The sequence below is a fragment of the Pagrus pagrus genome (genome assembly GCF_965226575.1).
Source record: "Pagrus pagrus genome assembly, chromosome: 17".
In the NCBI taxonomy this organism is placed as follows: Eukaryota; Metazoa; Chordata; class Actinopteri; order Spariformes; family Sparidae; genus Pagrus; species Pagrus pagrus.
Genome location: NC_140201.1, coordinates 750,001 through 767,085, shown reverse-complemented (window position 1 = coordinate 767,085; position 17,085 = coordinate 750,001). Strand labels below are relative to the sequence as shown.

At 42.8% G+C, this 17,085-nt stretch overlaps 3 protein-coding genes across 4 annotated transcripts in view; 2 read left to right on the top strand and 1 right to left on the bottom strand.

Moving 5' to 3' along the window:
• Positions 1–1,211: 1,211 nt before the first annotated feature.
• LOC311272509 (L-rhamnose-binding lectin CSL2-like) lies at positions 1,212–8,126 on the top strand. Of its 2 annotated transcripts, XR_014624572.1 has the most exons (10): positions 1,212–1,308; positions 3,122–3,160; positions 3,399–3,449; positions 4,533–4,668; positions 4,770–4,879; positions 4,981–5,025; positions 5,605–5,740; positions 5,901–6,010; positions 6,893–6,979; positions 7,075–8,126. XR_014624572.1 is itself a non-coding variant. In XM_084378962.1 (9 exons), the coding sequence occupies exons 1-9, from the start codon at positions 1,275–1,277 to the stop codon at positions 6,895–6,897; spliced, it is 666 nt and encodes a 221-aa protein (XP_084235088.1). In that variant the 5' UTR covers positions 1,212–1,274; the 3' UTR covers positions 6,898–7,029. The 2 variants fall into 2 exon arrangements, 1 of the variants encoding a protein (XP_084235088.1); XM_084378962.1 differs by lacking the exon at positions 7,075–8,126 and having other exon boundaries at positions 6,893–7,029.
• Positions 8,127–12,499: 4,373 nt separating this feature from the next.
• Positions 12,500–14,263, top strand: LOC311273161 (uncharacterized protein). Its single transcript, XM_084380071.1, has 6 exons — positions 12,500–13,011; positions 13,183–13,328; positions 13,491–13,555; positions 13,735–13,896; positions 13,983–14,087; positions 14,179–14,263. The coding sequence occupies exons 1-6, from the start codon at positions 12,892–12,894 to the stop codon at positions 14,220–14,222; spliced, it is 642 nt and encodes a 213-aa protein (XP_084236197.1). The 5' UTR covers positions 12,500–12,891; the 3' UTR covers positions 14,223–14,263.
• Positions 14,264–15,243: 980 nt separating this feature from the next.
• Positions 15,244–17,085, bottom strand: part of LOC311273160 (saxitoxin and tetrodotoxin-binding protein 1-like) — a 9,691-nt gene continuing 7,849 nt past the window's right edge. Inside the window, exons 6-8 of the mRNA XM_084380070.1 lie at positions 16,300–16,425; positions 15,463–15,582; positions 15,244–15,386 (exon numbers count right to left, since the gene is read on the bottom strand). Coding sequence (XP_084236196.1) covers positions 15,328–15,386; positions 15,463–15,582; positions 16,300–16,425 — 305 coding nt within the window. The 3' untranslated portion in view covers positions 15,244–15,327. The remainder of the gene's footprint in view (positions 15,387–15,462; positions 15,583–16,299; positions 16,426–17,085) is intronic.

Genomic DNA, 17,085 nt, shown 5'->3' with positions numbered 1-17,085 from the left:
GTTGTTTATGTTCCTGTAGTTTATGTTCCTGTTGTTTATGTTCCTGTTCCTGTTGTTTATGTTCCTGTAGTTTATGTTCCTGTTGTTTATGTTCCTGTTCCTGTTGTTTATGTTCCTGTAGTTTATGTTCCTGTTGTTTATGTTCCTGTTGTTTATGTTCCTGTTCCTGTTGCTTATGTTCCTGTTGTTTATGTTCCTGTTGTTTATGTTCCTGTTGCTTATGTTCCTGTTCCTGTTGCTTATGTTCCTGTTGTTTATGTTCATGTTCCTGTTGCTTATGTTCCTGTTGTGGTTGATTCTTCTTTATAATCACAGAATATTTTTATCAGTGGTTCTGTTATAGTGACACCAACATGAGGACAGTCTTCACCTACTTTACAGTCAGTAACAATATTAATATTTTCATATCGCAGCCTTTTCCCTGTTGCCGTGGGTTACCTCAGAGACGCCAAGCAGACAGTTCTTTGGTTTTACACTGTTCATTGCTCTCAGTCACAGTGATCACACTGTCAGGGGGAACCGAACGTGGCTCGTGCGTCTCGGACACCAACTCGTCCTGCAGAATCCGTTCTGCTCTCCCTTGCGTCTCCCATCCGAGGTCCAGCACGCTACTGCATGTGAAGGCCGACAGTGATTACCAAGCAGGTGCCAGCTCTGTCACTTCCTCACCTGGCGCTGCTCGCCTGAGCCCTCACCACCTCTCGCTCCCGCAGCCGCACCTCGACCACGCCCACCTCCACACACAGTTTTTATTAAGTCTTTAAGTATTTTTAGTATCGTTTGTAGTTTTGCTCCTTCAGACCACAGCAGACTGCTCGTGTGTCTAAACTTACTTATATAAAAGTGGTTCTGATTCTGATTCTGAACAGACTCACGCTGCTCTCTGAGTAAAACAACAGTTTTTATTTTAACTTCGGCTTCAGCAGCAGCACACACACTTTAAAGGACTCTTCTGTGTTTCTCTGTTTTAAAGCCTTAAAAAGTGACAATTACTGTAAATACAGTAAACTTATGACCTCTGACTTCACTCAGTGGTCGTTGTGTGGTCGCTCCTTCGACCCGTCTGCAGCCGCTCTGCTCCACGACCCGGCCCCTGGTGTGTGTGTGTGTGTGTGTGTGTGTGTGTGTGTGTGTGTTGTACCAACATCCTGAGGGTCTAATAAGTGATGATGTGTGTGTGCAGAGTTACACACAGTCTGTTGTTGACAGATCGACATCATCAGTGAAACTTCAGTGTGAAGTCTGACGAGTTGAAGTAGTTTGTCTCCATCAACATGAGGACGGATCAGAGACTCGCCGCTGCTCTCTGTGAGTATCAACTTTACCTTCAGACTCTTCAAAGGACTCTTCTGCTGTTTCTCTGTTTTAAAGCATAAAAAACATTATTAACGTGTATTTATATTCTGTTTAACACGACGCCTGTGTGTCCATATGTGATCCTCCCTCCTGTCTGCTGGCTGTGGAGAGATGAAACGACCAGAAGTTTACTTTAGTCAGATCACGTTTCAGGTATAACAAATCATTTGTACAGAGAAATGTTACCACAGATGGAAACCTGCAGACAGACTGCAGCTGATCCTGCTGTGAAGTTCTGACACCATGTGAACCCAGAACCGGATGTGTACAGCACACTGTGGACCGAGGTCCGGTGAAGTGTCACCGTTGATTAGATAATACATGTGAAATCAGCAGTGACACTTTAAACAGCCTGATGAGAAGCTGTAGAAGAGCCTGAGGTTTGCAAACACGTCCTGTCGTCTGCTTCGTCTCCTGTTGGACGTCGGCTGTAAATTAAACCGACCGCTGAGCTCTTCTCTGTGGCTGATCCACCTGTGGCGTCTGTAATGTTAAAGCAGTTTGCATGACGACTCAGCGCTGTTGTTCATTTTAAGTCTTGTCGTAGTTTCACCTCCTGACCTGCGACTCATCGATGCAGCGTCATCGTACGTTTTCTCCTCTGATCCTCCGTCACGTCCACGATCATCACAAATGTTGACGACTGTTTAAAAAATGTTTTTCCATCCGAACCCTCGTGTGTCAGCACAAAGTGACACGTTGATTTACAGCATTTACAGGCTTCAACAGTGTTTCTATCAGACGTCACTTCGTCTTTTTCATTTTTATGGACATTTTCCATCATTTAATAGACAAAATAAATTACAGAAATTATTAAATGCACCAATAAATCTAGTTGTGACACTAAAAAGAAGAAAATAAAAAATAGATAAATTGTTGACAAAAATGAGTTAATTCAAGAACAAAGAACAAAATTCAAAGGTAAATAAACACAGAGGCAAATTAAAAGCAGAACAATCAATTCATGTCACTTTATATGAATAAATGAACGGCTACATTTATTTTTAATTGTATTTTTGGTGCATTTATTTGCATATTTATTTATTGATCGAGTCATTTATTTAGTTTTGATCCTCCACAGCCATCTGTGTGTGAAATAAATGAAGTCAGAGACAACAGGACGTCCTCAGTGTCCTCAGTGTCCACAGCGTCCTCAGTGTCCTCAGCGTCCACAGCGTCCTCAGTGTCCTCAGTGTCCACAGTGTCCACAGTGTCCTCAGCGTCCACAGTGTCCACAGCGTCCACAGCGTCCTCAGTGTCCACAGCGTCCACAGCGTCCACAGCGTCCTCAGTGTCCACAGCGTCCTCAGTGTCCACAGTATTAGACACATGAACACATGAGGACATATTTTATATATAAGCTGGTGAAACCTCACAGCTCAGTCTGACTCTGTGTTTAATAACTGTGCTGATTATGATTGTCAATTAAAAATTCATTTCCAGTGAAGTCGATCAGTTAATCCTGTTACAGCTCAGTCACTGTGACTCACAGACTCTGTATTTAACGTTGTTCATCATCACACTCTTAGACGTCACCATTTTACTGCAACAATCTGTTGTAACTTTTTACATGGACGTTACAGAGCGATACGAACAGAGTAGACCTGAGAGTTCATCCTTTATATTTCATACTTAACGTTATATTAATGAATTCATTTTTGATTGTGGAAGTTTTGGGCCTCTGCATCCGTCAGCTGCAGTGTTGTAATGTGCTTCCTGTTGCTGTCGAGTCTCTGACGTGTCTCTGACATGTCTCTGTGTTCAGTGTTCACAGTGCTCTGCTGCAGCTCGACGACCTCAGCAGGTAAATATCAAACTGTTTGCTTTAAAACTGTCGACTCGTCAGCTGACAGACAAACTGCCTCAGGTGGTCGAGTCAGTCAACAGACTTCTTCTCTCCTCCTTTTCACTTCCTTACTTCCTACAGCCTCGTCTCCTTCTCTACACCCTCCTCTCTGATAAAACCTGACTCACATTACGTTCATGCTCTTCCACCTCACATGTCCTCATGTAAACTCTCTGTGACGTGTGCTGTGTTTCAGAGAGGACGTTGACGTGCGACCTGCATGACTACGCTCAGAGGCTGCGCTGCTGTACGACACCGTAACATACATTCATGTTTCAACTGCAGTCGTCACTTTGTTCTTTTTGTGGCCTTTTTTGTGTCTCTGTGGTTGTTCAGTGTCTCTGTGGTTGTTCAGTGTCTCTTTGTGGTTGTTCAGTGTCTCTGTGGTTGTTCAGTGTCTCTGTGGTTGTTCAGTGTCTCTTTGTGGTTGTTCATCGTCTCAGCGGTTGTTCAGTGTCTCTTTGTGGTTGTTCAGTGTCTCTGTGGTTGTTCTGTGTCTCTTTGTGGTTGTTCATCGTCTCTGTGGTTGTTCAGTGTCTCTTTGTGGTTGTTCAGTGTCTCTGTGGTTGTTCAGTGTCTCTGTGGTTGTTCAGTGTCTCTTTGTGGTTGTTCATCGTCTCTGTGGTTGTTCAGTGTCTCTTTGTGGTTGTTCAGTGTCTCTGTGGTTGTTCAGTGTCTCTTTGTGGTTGTTCAGTGTCTCTGTGGTTGTTCGGTGTCTCTTTGTGGTTGTTCATCATCTCTGTGGTTGTTCGGTGTCTCTTTGTGGTTGTTCAGTGTCTCTGTGGTTGTTCAGTGTCTCTTTGTGGTTGTTCATCGTCTCTGTGGTTGTTCAGTGTCTCTTTGTGGTTGTTCAGTGTCTCTGTGGTTGTTCAGTGTCTCTGTGGTTGTTCAGTGTCTCTTTGTGGTTGTTCATCGTCTCTGTGGTTGTTCAGTGTCTCTGTGGTTGTTCAGTGTCTCTTTGTGGTTGTTCATCGTCTCTGTGGTTGTTCAGTGTCTCTTTGTGGTTGTTCATCGTCTCTGTGGTTGTTCAGTGTCTCTTTGTGGTTGTTCATCATCTCTGTGGTTGTTCGGTGTCTCTTTGTGGTTGTTCAGTGTCTCTTTGTGGTTGTTCAGTGTCTCTCTGTAGTTGTTCAGTGTCTCAGTGGTTGTTCAGTGTCTCTGTGGTTGTTCGGTGTCTCTGTGGTTGTTCGGTGTCTCTTTGTGGTTGTTTGGTGTCTTTATGTTGTCATCTGGTGTCTGCAGTCGTTTTGTGTCTTCGACAGTGGTGGAAGAAGTAATCAGATTACTTGTTTCTTCCCTCCATCCTCTCCTGTGTTTGTCCTTCGTCCAGATGGCAGCCTGATTGTTGTCCAGAACGTGAGTGCGAGTCACAGAGAGTCGGAGGTTTGTGTTGACGGCGTTCCTCCGACCCGTCTGCAGCCGCCGCTCTGCTCCATGACCCCGGTCCTCAACACCGCCAAGAAGAGGTAAAACTGACCCGGAGTGAGCGTCTGTCTGAAAACAACGTTTTGTTATATATTTCTTTTACAGCACATCAGTATCACCTGTCTCTGCCCCGCCCTCTCAGGTGTGACGGTCGATACAGCTGTACAGTGATGATGGAGTCATGTCACTCTGCTAGACCCTGCAGGACCAGGTGTGTGTGGATGGAGACCACATACACCTGTGAGACTGGGAGTAGGTATCCTTGTGTGTGTGTGTGTGTGTGTGTGTGTGTGTGTGTGTGTGTGTGTGTGTGTGTGTTGATATTAAGGTCTGCATGTTGTTTGTTGTTGCAGGGATCCATTATGTGTGTCAAAGACAGAGGTCTACACTTCACTGTGGTGAGTTATTATTTTTTTTTTTAAATAATTTTTATTAGTATTTTTGCTTCGTCTCTGTTGATCACTTCCTCCATTTGTTTCACATTAAAAGCCTTCAGGGCAGACTCTCTCTCCCTGAACAACTTTATTTTGAAACATTTGCAGGAAGTCTTCAGTTAAGTTTTTCGAGACGTACAAATCAAAATCATCTTGGGACAGAGCGAGGCTAGCTGTTTCCCCCTGCTTCCAGTCTTTATGCTAAGCTAGGCTAACCATGTCCCGACTCCAGCCGAGCCACAGACCACTGTTCAGGACTGAGTTTCAACACTTGTAAGTGTGAAAACACTGGATGTTTGAACAGGACTGCAGCCTCGTCTGTGAGAACAGAACAGACGTTTCTGACAAGAGTTTGATGATTTTCCAGTAACTATTGTCACGACAAAACATGATATGTGTGTGTCTGTGTGTGTGTGTGTGTGTGTGCGTGCGTGCGTGCGTGCGTGCGTGTGTGTGTGTGTGTGTGTGTGTGCGTGTGCGTGTGCGTGTGTGTGTGTGTGTGTGTGCGTGTGCGTGTGTGTGTGTGTGTGTGTGTGTGTTCAGGATCTCAGGTGATCAAAGTATTAACAGCTAACTACGGCCGGCTCAGTAAGAGGGTGTGCAGGTACCCCTACCCCCGCAGTCAGCCGCCAAACACCACCTGTCGACTCTCCAACACACTGCAGGTGATGGCCGACAGGTGAGACACACACACACACACACACACACACACAGTGAGTTTATCAGTAACACAGCACGTTTACGTCTCAGAGGGAAAAATTCATGAATATAAATAAATATTTTATATTTGTTTATGTTCATGAAGAAAATCGACTGATGTTTTCGTCGTCTCTCTGCAGGTGTGACGGGAAACACAGGTGTTCAGTTCGAGCCTCTAACAGCATCTTCTCCGACCCGTGTCCCGGGACCCGCAAATACCTGAAGTACTCCTACATCTGTGTGGACCCTGGTACCTGCCCGTCCTCCCACTGTTTAATAACACTGATACGGCCCAAAACTGCCAAAATAAAAAATCCCCAAAATAAATTAATGTTCCATTAAATGCACCAAAACATTCAAATAAATGTTAGAATTAATTTATTTACGAAATATTACATAAATTATATTTCTTTTGTTTTTCATTGCTTCTGTGTTTATTTACTTTTCCATTTTACAATTAATTTTAATTAATTAATCAATTTCCAGTGAGTCTGAAACTGTCTCTGCTCAGAAGTAACTCACTCAATGAATTAATTATAAAATATTAAAAATAAATGTATCATAATAAATTAATTAATTAAATGTGATAAAAATTACAACTTGTTTTAATTTGCTTCTGTATTTATTTTTTAACTCCGTATTAATTCCCTTATTTGTTTACTTTTCCATTTATTGTCCTATTTTATTAAGTAATGTATTCATTTTTAAATGTAATTATTATTATTATTATTATTATTTTCTAGTGTGCATCATTCATTTGTATAATGACAAAGAAATTGGGGAGATAAAAAAGTTAAATAAGGAGGAAGTGCAAAGGAAAAATGATAAGGAAAGAAAAACATTAATTAATTAATTAATTAATTAAATTGGACAAAACAAATAAATTCGGAGAATGAATACAGAAAAAAATATAAACAGAAATATGAATTCGACAAATTTTACAAATGAATAAACACCTACATTTATTTAATTAATTGATTTATTTAAAAGGTGCATTTGATGGCTAATTTATTCATTCATTTATTTATTCATTTATTTATTTATTTGGGCAGTTTTGGTCCTCCGTACATCAACACATTAAAGAAGGAAACGTGATCATACTGAAACTTTGACTCTTCGTGTCTTTCTGCAGAATGACAGCGAGACTTCAGCCTCGACAGAAACTCTTCAGTGTTTGAAGATTCAGAAGAGCAGAAGATGTTTTAAATGTTTATCAGAGGTGAATTATTCTGCGTTCATCCTGAGAGAAACAGTAAAAGTGATTGATGTAAAGCAGCTGCTGCAGTGAACGTCTTTTATTTTCATTCTCTACAGAAGCTGTTTGTAGGAAAAGTTCATTTCTGAGTCTCAGGATTTGAGATTGAGACTCAAAAATCAGCTTTTCTTACAAACAGCACCTGTGAAGTCACCAGACTGCAGGAAACAGTCTTCACGTTCAGATCCTCCTGATGGAGCTTCACGTCGAGGGACACGAACTCTGAGACCAGCTGAGAGCCGTCAGACGTCAGCCTCCGCGACATGTTTGTCCAGAGCTCCTCCAATCTCAATACGACAAAAAGCTTTATCAATCAATCGATCGATCGATCAATCAATCACTCGATCAATCAATCAATCACTCGATCGATCAATCAATCAATTGATCGATCAATCACTCGATCGATCGATCGATCGATCAATCAATCACTCGATCAATCAATCAATCACTCGATCGATCAATCAATCAATCGATCGATCAATCAATCGATCAATCGATCGATCAATCACTCAATCAATCAAATAATCAATCACTCGATCGATCAATCAATCACTCGATCGATCAATCAATCAATCAATTGATCAATCAATCACTCGATCAATCAATCAATCAATCTTTATTTGTATCACACCGATTCACAACTAAAGTCATCTCATGACACTTTCCAAAGCGAGCAGGTCCAGAACATTAGAGACCCAACATGTCCCACCATGAGCAGAACTGGACTGGTGGTGGCCGACCCGTCTGCTCGACCCGTCTGCTCGACCCGTCTGGGTCGGCAGAGAGAGAGAGAGCGCTGGTTGAGGAGTCCAGCTGTGACGTCACACGGCCTGAAACATCTCTGAAGTCGTCTTCTGGAGGTTTGTGAAGGTTGTGAGTTCAAAGCCTGATGTTTGCTTCAGAGGACACTGAACAGATATATCACGGTCCATGTTCACAGACAGACGTCCTCGTGGACACGTGTCTGTCCTCAAGGTCCGGTTAACGACGTCCTGCCGGGGTCACAGTCCATAATGTGAATCTTTTTAACTGTCCTGAGGATCTCACTGCATCCATCACAGATGATCAATGAATCAGCAGCTGAGCGTCTGTTAGGAACCAGTGAACACGTCCACATAGAGCGGCCATCTTTGTAGTACATGATGTATTGATATAAATAATATCTACAGACTTCTCAGAATTCTCCATTTTGTGATTTTTGTGTGAAAATTAAAAATTAAGACTTTTCAGGTTATAATTACGACAAATTGATCGTTTTAAATCTTGATCTATTTACTTTGCTGACTAATTACTAGAAAGCAAAGATTGTTGTTGATTTACTTCATTACCCAGAATGCCAAGCAAAATTACTGTCATTATTTAATGAATGCAACATTTTATGACGGATCGTTTATAAATAATTGATCAGCTGCAGCTGATGACTGAACTGGTGGATCATAATTCATATACTGATGCTTCAGGGTCATTTAAAAGCCTTTAATAACAGGAATGTGCTCGTTTGTTGTAATCAAAGGCTTCATTAACACTTAATTAATTTAAGATGAATTCTTCCTCCTCCTCTTCTTCTTCCTCCTCTTGTCTTGTCTCCTGATCAGAAACCTGCTCAGGTCTTCTCACGGCTTCATCTCCTTCATTAAAATGTTTCGCCCTCAGGCGGCTTCATCGCTTCACAGTCGTTACACAGGTGTTGGATATGGACACACACACACACACACACACACACACACACACACACACACACTTTAATCAAGGTGAAACCAGTCAAGTCAGCACACTCACATGTTCGAACAGTTTATTTGAACTGTTCTCTGTTCAGCTTCTCAGTGTCAGGAAATTCAAGTTCCACCTGATTTGAGTCTCTGACAACATCACCAGACTCCCTTTACAAATCAGCTGATTTTAAGAGTTGTTGAGTTAAAACAAACTCTCTAACGTAGTGAAACTCTGTCTCTGACAGATTCTGAATCATCGTCTCCTTCTTGTAAATTCAGCATTAAATGAAAACAGTAAGTTGTTTGTTTCCTTGTAAAAAGTGTCAGTTTGTCGCAGCATGGCTGTACCAGCCAAAGACACTAACCAGTAACCAGTATAGGCGACTTCTTTGTCCCCAGACTCCCTTAACAAATGTGTCAGTTCAGTGAGTTGTTGAGTTGGAGACACTTTATAAACTGTGTGAAACTCTGTCTCTGACTGATTCTGACTTATTTGTTCCTTCTTGTAAATTCAGCAAATGTTCTCCATGAACTTCTTTCTGTCTTTGAGTAGAAACAAGGCGTCTGTTTGTCACTGATGGACGGTTTGTTTCAGTTGGAGGCTCTAAACTTGAACCACTTTTGTCCTGTGTTAAAATACTGCTACTTGGTCTCTTCAAACAATACAACATGAATTACCATTAATATGTTATATGTTATATATCCACTTGTTAAAACGCTCAGATCAGTTGTGGATGTATGTTACAGTCCTGATGACATCAACTCGCCTCTTTTTAATTAAACTCTGTTAAATGCAGTTTAATTCCTCGTCAGCACAGCAGGCAGCAGTCGTTAGTATTTTCATTAAGGCTGAACGTCTCCTCCTCCGTGATAATAATAATAATAAACCAACAGTTCACATTATTTATATTTTTATTTAACTTTCAGTGAAAGAAGATTATGTTTTTTTCCTTCAGTGTGATGCTGCTTTATTATCCCACAGGAGGATTTAAAGGTTTAACTCTCACAGCTGATTGGTTTAATTAGGATTTAGAGGAGAGAGAGAGAGAGAGAGAGAGAGAGAGAGAGAGAAAATGGCATTCATTCATTCATTCATTCATTCAACAAATCACACAAGGAAGAATTGGCTATTCAAAATGGGGAAATATGGAAAAAACACTTAAAAATCTACACAGTGCAACCACACTGGCTTCAGCCCAAAATAATCTGCTCAACTAACTAGAAACCCTTGAATCAATCGGTAAAGACGACCAGAATCCTGGGGAGCTGCTGGCATCTTGAATGAAATGCTTCAGTTTAGCAGCCATAAAATCAAAACTGCCATATTGAAATTATTCAATCTGATTCTGCACATTGGAAACAGACTTCTTCCCCCAAAGTAGAGGGGTGAAGCAGGGCTGCAGGAGGAGGAGGAGGAGGAGAAGAAGAAGAACGAGGAGGAGGAGGAGGAGGAGGAGAAGAAGAAGAAGAAGAACGAGGAGGAGGAGGAGAAGAAGAAGAAGAAGAAGAACGAGGAGGAGGAGGAGGAGGAGAAGAAGAAGAACAAGAAGAAGAAGAAGAAGAAGAAGAACGAGGAGGAGGAGGAGGAGGAGGAGAAGAAGAAGAACAAGAAGAAGAAGAACGAGGAGGAGGAGAAGAAGAAGAAGAAGAAGAACGAGGAGGAGGAGGAGGAGGAGAAGAAGAAGAACAAGAAGAAGAAGAACGAGGAGGAGGAGAAGAAGAAGAAGAAGAAGAACGAGGAGGAGGAGGAGAAGAAGAAGAAGAAGAAGAACAAGAAGAAGAAGAAGAAGAAGAAGAAGAACGAGGAGGAGGAGGAGGAGAAGAAGAAGAACAAGAAGAAGAAGAACGAGGAGGAGGAGAAGAAGAAGAAGAAGAAGAAGAACGAGGAGGAGGAGGAGGAGGAGAAGAAGAAGAACGAGGAGGAGGAGCAGGAGGAGAAGAAGAAGAACGAGGAGGAGGAGGAGGAGAAGAAGAAGAAGAAGAAGAAGAAGAACGAGGAGGAGGAGGAGAAGAAGAAGAAGAAGAAGAAGAACGAGGAGGAGGAGGAGAGGCTCAAACCGGAGCTGAACTTCAGTACCGGGCCTATCTGGATCTGTGTTGGTGGTGGATCAGGTCTGGACTGTGGCTCCCTCTGCTGGTCATGAACACGCTGCACACAGGAAGTGAAGCTGCAGGTGCTCGTCCCTGCTGACTGATGTTTTTCCTGAATGATTGACAGGGTGATGAAATCTGGACCAAACGAGATCGATGAGGAGCAACATGTCGATGAAACACCAGACTTTAACCTCTCTGAAGCGTGTCCTCATGTTCTGGAGGTGTTCAGAACATACAGATGTGTTGGGTTCAATATGTTTCTCCAACGTATCCCATAGACTTCAATACAGCTGTCACCACAGTCTGGACCCAGAGACCCGGTGACGTGATGACCCACATATCTGTTAACACAACAACACAAACTGTTTCCATCAGTGAATAAACGAGCTGTTGTCAGAGGACAATAAGGTCCCACAACACTGCTGGAGAGGTGGCAGGGTCCGCCACATATAAACAAAGTAAAGCAGTAGAAACTGTGCCGTCCTTTAAGGTCTGTTTGTTTATTCACTTTATTCAGTCGTGAAAACAAAAACAAACAGGGATTCACTGTATGATAACATCAAGTACATGTACACATGTATGTATCTGTCTGATACTGTGTAGTTATTATCTATCAGTGAAATTAAAGACAAAACAAACACAGGATCCCCTCACTGTGATACAGGACGTGGTGGTGGCTGCAGCTTTAAAGTTGGTTTGTGATCCACCAATAAAGAAGAGGAAGGAGGAGGAGGAGGAGGAGGAGGAGGAGAAGAAGAAGAAGAAGAAGCAGAAGAAGGAGAAGCAGAAGAAGAAGAAGAAGCAGAAGAAGAAGCGGAAGAAGAAGAAGAAGAAGCAGAAGCAGAAGAAGAAGAAGAAGCAGAAGAAGAAGAAGCAGAAGAAGAAGCAGAAGAAGAAGAAGAAGCAGAAGCAGAAGAAGAAGAAGAAGGAGAAGAAGAAGAAGAAGAAGAAGAAGCAGAAGAAGAAGAAGAAGAAGCAGAAGCAGAAGAAGAAGAAGAAGCAGAAGCAGAAGCAGAAGAAGAAGGAGAAGAAGAAGAAGCAGAAGAAGAAGCAGAAGAAGAAGAAGAAGCAGAAGAAGCAGAAGAAGCAGAAGAAGAAGCAGAAGAAGAAGAAGAAGGAGAAGCAGAAGGAGAAGCAGAAGAAGAAGAAGCAGAAGAAGAAGAAGAAGAAGAAGAAGAAGAGGAAGCAGAAGAAGCAGAAGCAGAAGAAGAAGAAGAAGAAGAAGAAGAAGAGGAAGCAGAAGAAGCAGAAGCAGAAGAAGAAGAAGCAGAAGAAGCAGAAGAAGCAGAAGAAGAAGCAGAAGCAGAAGAAGAAGAAGCAGAAGAAGCAGAAGAAGCAGAAGAAGCAGAAGAAGAAGCAGAAGAAGAAGAAGAAGAAGCAGAAGAAGCAGAGGCAGAAGAAGAAGAAGCAGAAGAAGAAGAAGAAGGAGAAGAAGAAGAAGAAGAAGCAGAAGAAGCAGAGGCAGAAGAAGCAGAAGAAGCAGAAGAAGAAGCAGAAGAAGAAGAAGAAGAAGCAGAAGAAGGAGCAGCAGAAGAAGAAGAAGAAGAAGGAGCAGAAGAAGAAGAAGAAGAAGAAGAAGAAGAAGCAGAAGAAGAAGCAGAAGAAGAAGAAGCAGAAGAAGGAGCAGAAGAAGAAGAAGAAGAAGAAGAAGAAGCAGAAGAAGCAGAAGAAGAAGAAGAAGAAGAAGAAGAAGAAGAAGCAGAAGAAGGAGCAGAAGAAGAAGAAGAAGAAGAAGAAGAAGAAGAAGAAGAAGCAGAAGAAGAAGAAGAAGAAGCAGTATAATTGTCAGTATTGTAGTTTCTCATCTGTAACTTTCCGTCTTTGTCCTGCAGCAGCTGAATGTCCCTCGTCCGCTGGATCAATAAAGTTGTATCTGATCTCTGAACCCTGACGTCCCCTCTGACCAGAGAGAACCCGTTCTGACCCAACTCTGGACCGGACGAGGGCAACCGGGGACAAAATCTGTCCTCTGTGTAAATACTGGAAAACCCCAGGACTGAGAGCAGCTTGTATAAATGCAGAGCGGCTCAGCGGTTCAGCTCGTCTCCGTCTGTCTCCAGCTGCAGCGTCATGAATCTGTGGGTCAGCACTCACTTCCTGTTCGCCGGGCTGGTTCTGAGCGTCTCGGCTCTGACGCCTGAAGAATGCAAACCTCTGATCACACCTCTGTCTCTGAGCGACCGCTCCACAGTAAGACCCTCTGACTCCTGCCGTCAGGGTCAGCACTCTCTATCTCACAATAATCAATAAAAAGATCGATATCGATTAAAGAACGAGTAAACAAATGATTCTGAGCCGATCACAGTTTGTGTCCTCCTGTTATTAATGTCTGCCACTGACTGACTTCCTGTTTGAGTGCAGATTCACAGGAACGTGAGCTTCATCATGGGCTTCACCGACTCCGACTCGTATAACTACATCCTGAGATTCACGGAGAGCTCCTGGATGAAAATCAGCCCGTCAGCGTCTGGCGACAGTGAAGTGGTCCTGCATCAGGAGAACAGGATGTGAGGAAACATCACTGGACAAAGACACAAACCACAGTTTTATAGTTTTTTATCATAATTAAGGAAACGTCTGAGGAAAGAGTTCCTTCTGAAAGCGAGTCGTCACTTTTTGAGAAAAGGTCAAACAGCATGAACTCAACTCTGTTTTGTTTCTTTACTCAGAAATGGTTCCTGCTTTGGCTCAACAGTCAACGTCACCATTGACGGGAACACGTTGTCATGGTCATGTAAGTTACCTGATGGGAGACGCTGCTGCAGTTACCTCATGTTTGTCTTTCTGTCCGTGGGGTTGGATTATGTCAAATAAAAACAGACTACATCATCATGTGATCTCAGTAACAGCTTCTGTCTCAAACAGATGATTCTGTTGTTCTGTCTGAATGTGTTAAATTGGATTGTGTCTCAGTGGGAAACATCAGCACGACGTTTCAGTTGCTGCCGAGCTGTGACGGCTGTCTGCTCCTCAACGCCCACAGCTTCACCAGAAACCTCGACAAGTATTTTCGCCTGATGAACCTCACTGGCGACTTTCCCGAGGAGATCAGAAGTCACGCTCTGTATCTGATGGGTAAGAAGTCACAGAGACAAAATAACTCGGTTTATATCTGAAACACTGCATCCGGGGCAACGTGCATCTTTTGGTTCTGTCTCCAGCTGAAAAGACGACCCTGACGGACTCGGACGTGGAACATTTCAAGAGGCAGGCGAGCTGCCTCGGCTTCTCCGGAGAACCAGACTTCAGCTACGACCCCAAGCATGGTGCTTCACCTGTACAGCTGTCTGCTTACACAGAGCCAGGTGAAGAGCTCAGACTGGACTGATGTCTGTTTCTTTGTCTCTCTCTCTGCAGAGCTCTGTAAGGAGGGCGAGGGCCTCATGGTGTCACTGAGCTGAAGTACAAAACAACGGTCAGGATAAACAGGACGTCTGCTCTGTTTCTGTTTTCTCATCAAATAAAACAACGTGACAACGAAGCTTCAGTTTGAGTTTCTGAATCTCATCATGAGCTCATATCCGCCAAACATCTCAGAACCTCCTCATCAGAACTCTGACATCACTGATAGATAGATAGATAGATAGATAGTCCAGACCCAGTAACGAAAAGTAACTAACTACTGTACATTTTGATGTATTTGTACTTTGTACTTCCATTTCTCTACCTCTACTCCAATATAAAATATATTAAATATCTGGAATGTGCTCCAGACCTCAGTAAAACTTCAGACCTCAGTACATCTTCAGACCTCAGTACATCTTCAGACCTCAGTACATCTTCAGACCTCAGTACATCATCAGACCTCAGTACATCTTCAGACCTCAGTACATCTTCAGACCTCAGTACATCTTCAGACCTCAGTACATCTTCAGACCTCAGTACATCATCAGACCTCAGTACATCTTCAGACCTCAGTACATCTTCAGACCTCAGTACATCTTCAGACCTCAGTAAAACTTCAGACCTCAGTAAAACTTCAGACCTCAGTACATCATCAGACCTCAGTACATCATCAGACCTCAGTAAAACTTCAGACCTCAGTACATCTTCAGACCTCAGTACATCTTCAGACCTCAGTACATCATCAGACCTCAGTACATCTTCAGACCTCAGTACATCTTCAGACCTCAGTACATCATCAGACCTCAGTACATCTTCAGACCTCAGTACATCTTCAGACCTCAGTACATCTTCAGACCTCAGTAAAACTTCAGACCTCAGTACATCTTCAGACCTCAGTACATCTTCAGACCTCAGTACATCTTCAGACCTCAGTACATCATCAGACCTCAGTACATCATCAGACCTCAGTAAAACTTCAGACCTCAGTACATCATCAGACCTCAGTACATCTTCAGACCTCAGTACATCTTCAGACCTCAGTACATCTTCAGACAGATTCAGATTCACAGAAACACATCCAGCTTTCACAGTTTGTCTTTATTTGATCTTTATGTGACGTATGTTGACACTCTGGTGTTTGCTCGTCTTCACTCCGGACTGTTAGGCTTCTTCTGGCGCCGCCTGCACTTCTGGTGCTGCTGGCATCTTAGGACAAGCATCTGTGAGCAGACATGAGAAGCACTGAGTGATTGTCTCTGTTCAGTTATTTGCTGTCGGACAGAGAGCGTCACCGACCTGCAGCTCCGTCGTAGATGAACGGGCTGTCCTGAGGGAACTTCAGACACTCTGCAACTTTCTGGTGTTCAGTGTGGGCGGACGTCCACTGCTCAACATCCTTATGTTGACCCTCTCTCCCTGACACACACACACACACACACACACACAGAGACACACACAGACACACACACACAGACACACACACACACAGACACACACACACACACACAGAGACACACACACACACACACACACACACACACACACACACACACACACACACACACACACACACACAGACACACACACACACACACAGACACACACACACACAGACACACACACACACAGACACACACACACACACACACACACACAGACACACACACACACAGACACACACACACACACACACAGAGACACACACACACACACACACAGACACACACACACACAGACACACACACACACACACACAGAGACACACACACACACACACACACACACACACACACACACACACACACACACACAGACACACACACACACACACAGACACACACACACACACACAGACACACACACACACACACAGAGACACACACACACACACACACACACACACACACACACACACACACACATGTCACTGGGATTCATTTCATTTGTATGAAACAATGTTTGAAATGTTGAACTGATCCTTTTTTTGCTTTAAGATTCGTGTGTGCGTGCGTGTGTGTGTGTGTGTCTGTGTGTGTGTGTGTGTGTGTGTGTGTGTGTGTGTGTGTGTGTGTGTGTGTGTGTCTGTGTGTCTGTGTGTGTGTGTGTGTGTGTGTGTGTGTGTTGTCAGTTTACTGTAGTGCAGCAGGAAGTGGCCCTCGGTGCCCTTGTAGACCATCGTCATACTGTCCTTATGGGTCTCGTAGAACTCCACGCTGGCTGTCTGTGCGTAGAAAGTCTGCACGCCGTCCTTCTCAAACGCTAACACACACACACACACACACACACACACACACACACACAACACACACACAACACAGTTTATTATACTACAGTCATATAATACTATACTCAAGTTAACAGAACGAGACAAAAACAGAATAACATAAACATACAGTAAATAATAATAATAATAATAATAATAATAATAATAATAAACACTATTTCACTAACAGATGTATGAAGGAGGACAATTGCACATAATAGTTTCACCTCTAGTTGTAATACACACTCTGTGTAACAAAGTACTTTATAAAGGTAAATAGAAATACACTAAAAAACAGTGTTTACATTCGATCTGACTGCTGCTGGAGGAGTTATGATTATGATTATTATTAATATTATCATTATTATTATTATCATTATTGTTGTGGTTATTGTTAATACAGTTTTTGTCTGATGCTTAAACACTAAAAGTGGCTGCTGTGCCCAAAGCATCAAACCTGTAACCATGGTGACCGTGCACCCTGCACACACAACATGCTTTGCACTGTTTGAAATTCTCCATCACACTTCTTGCAAAACACTACACACTGTTTTTTACATAAGACACATTGTTCAAAAAGGAAATCTCATGCAATCATTGGGAAAACACAGCTATTAAAATACAAAACACAACTAAAATTGGAAAAGCACACAGAC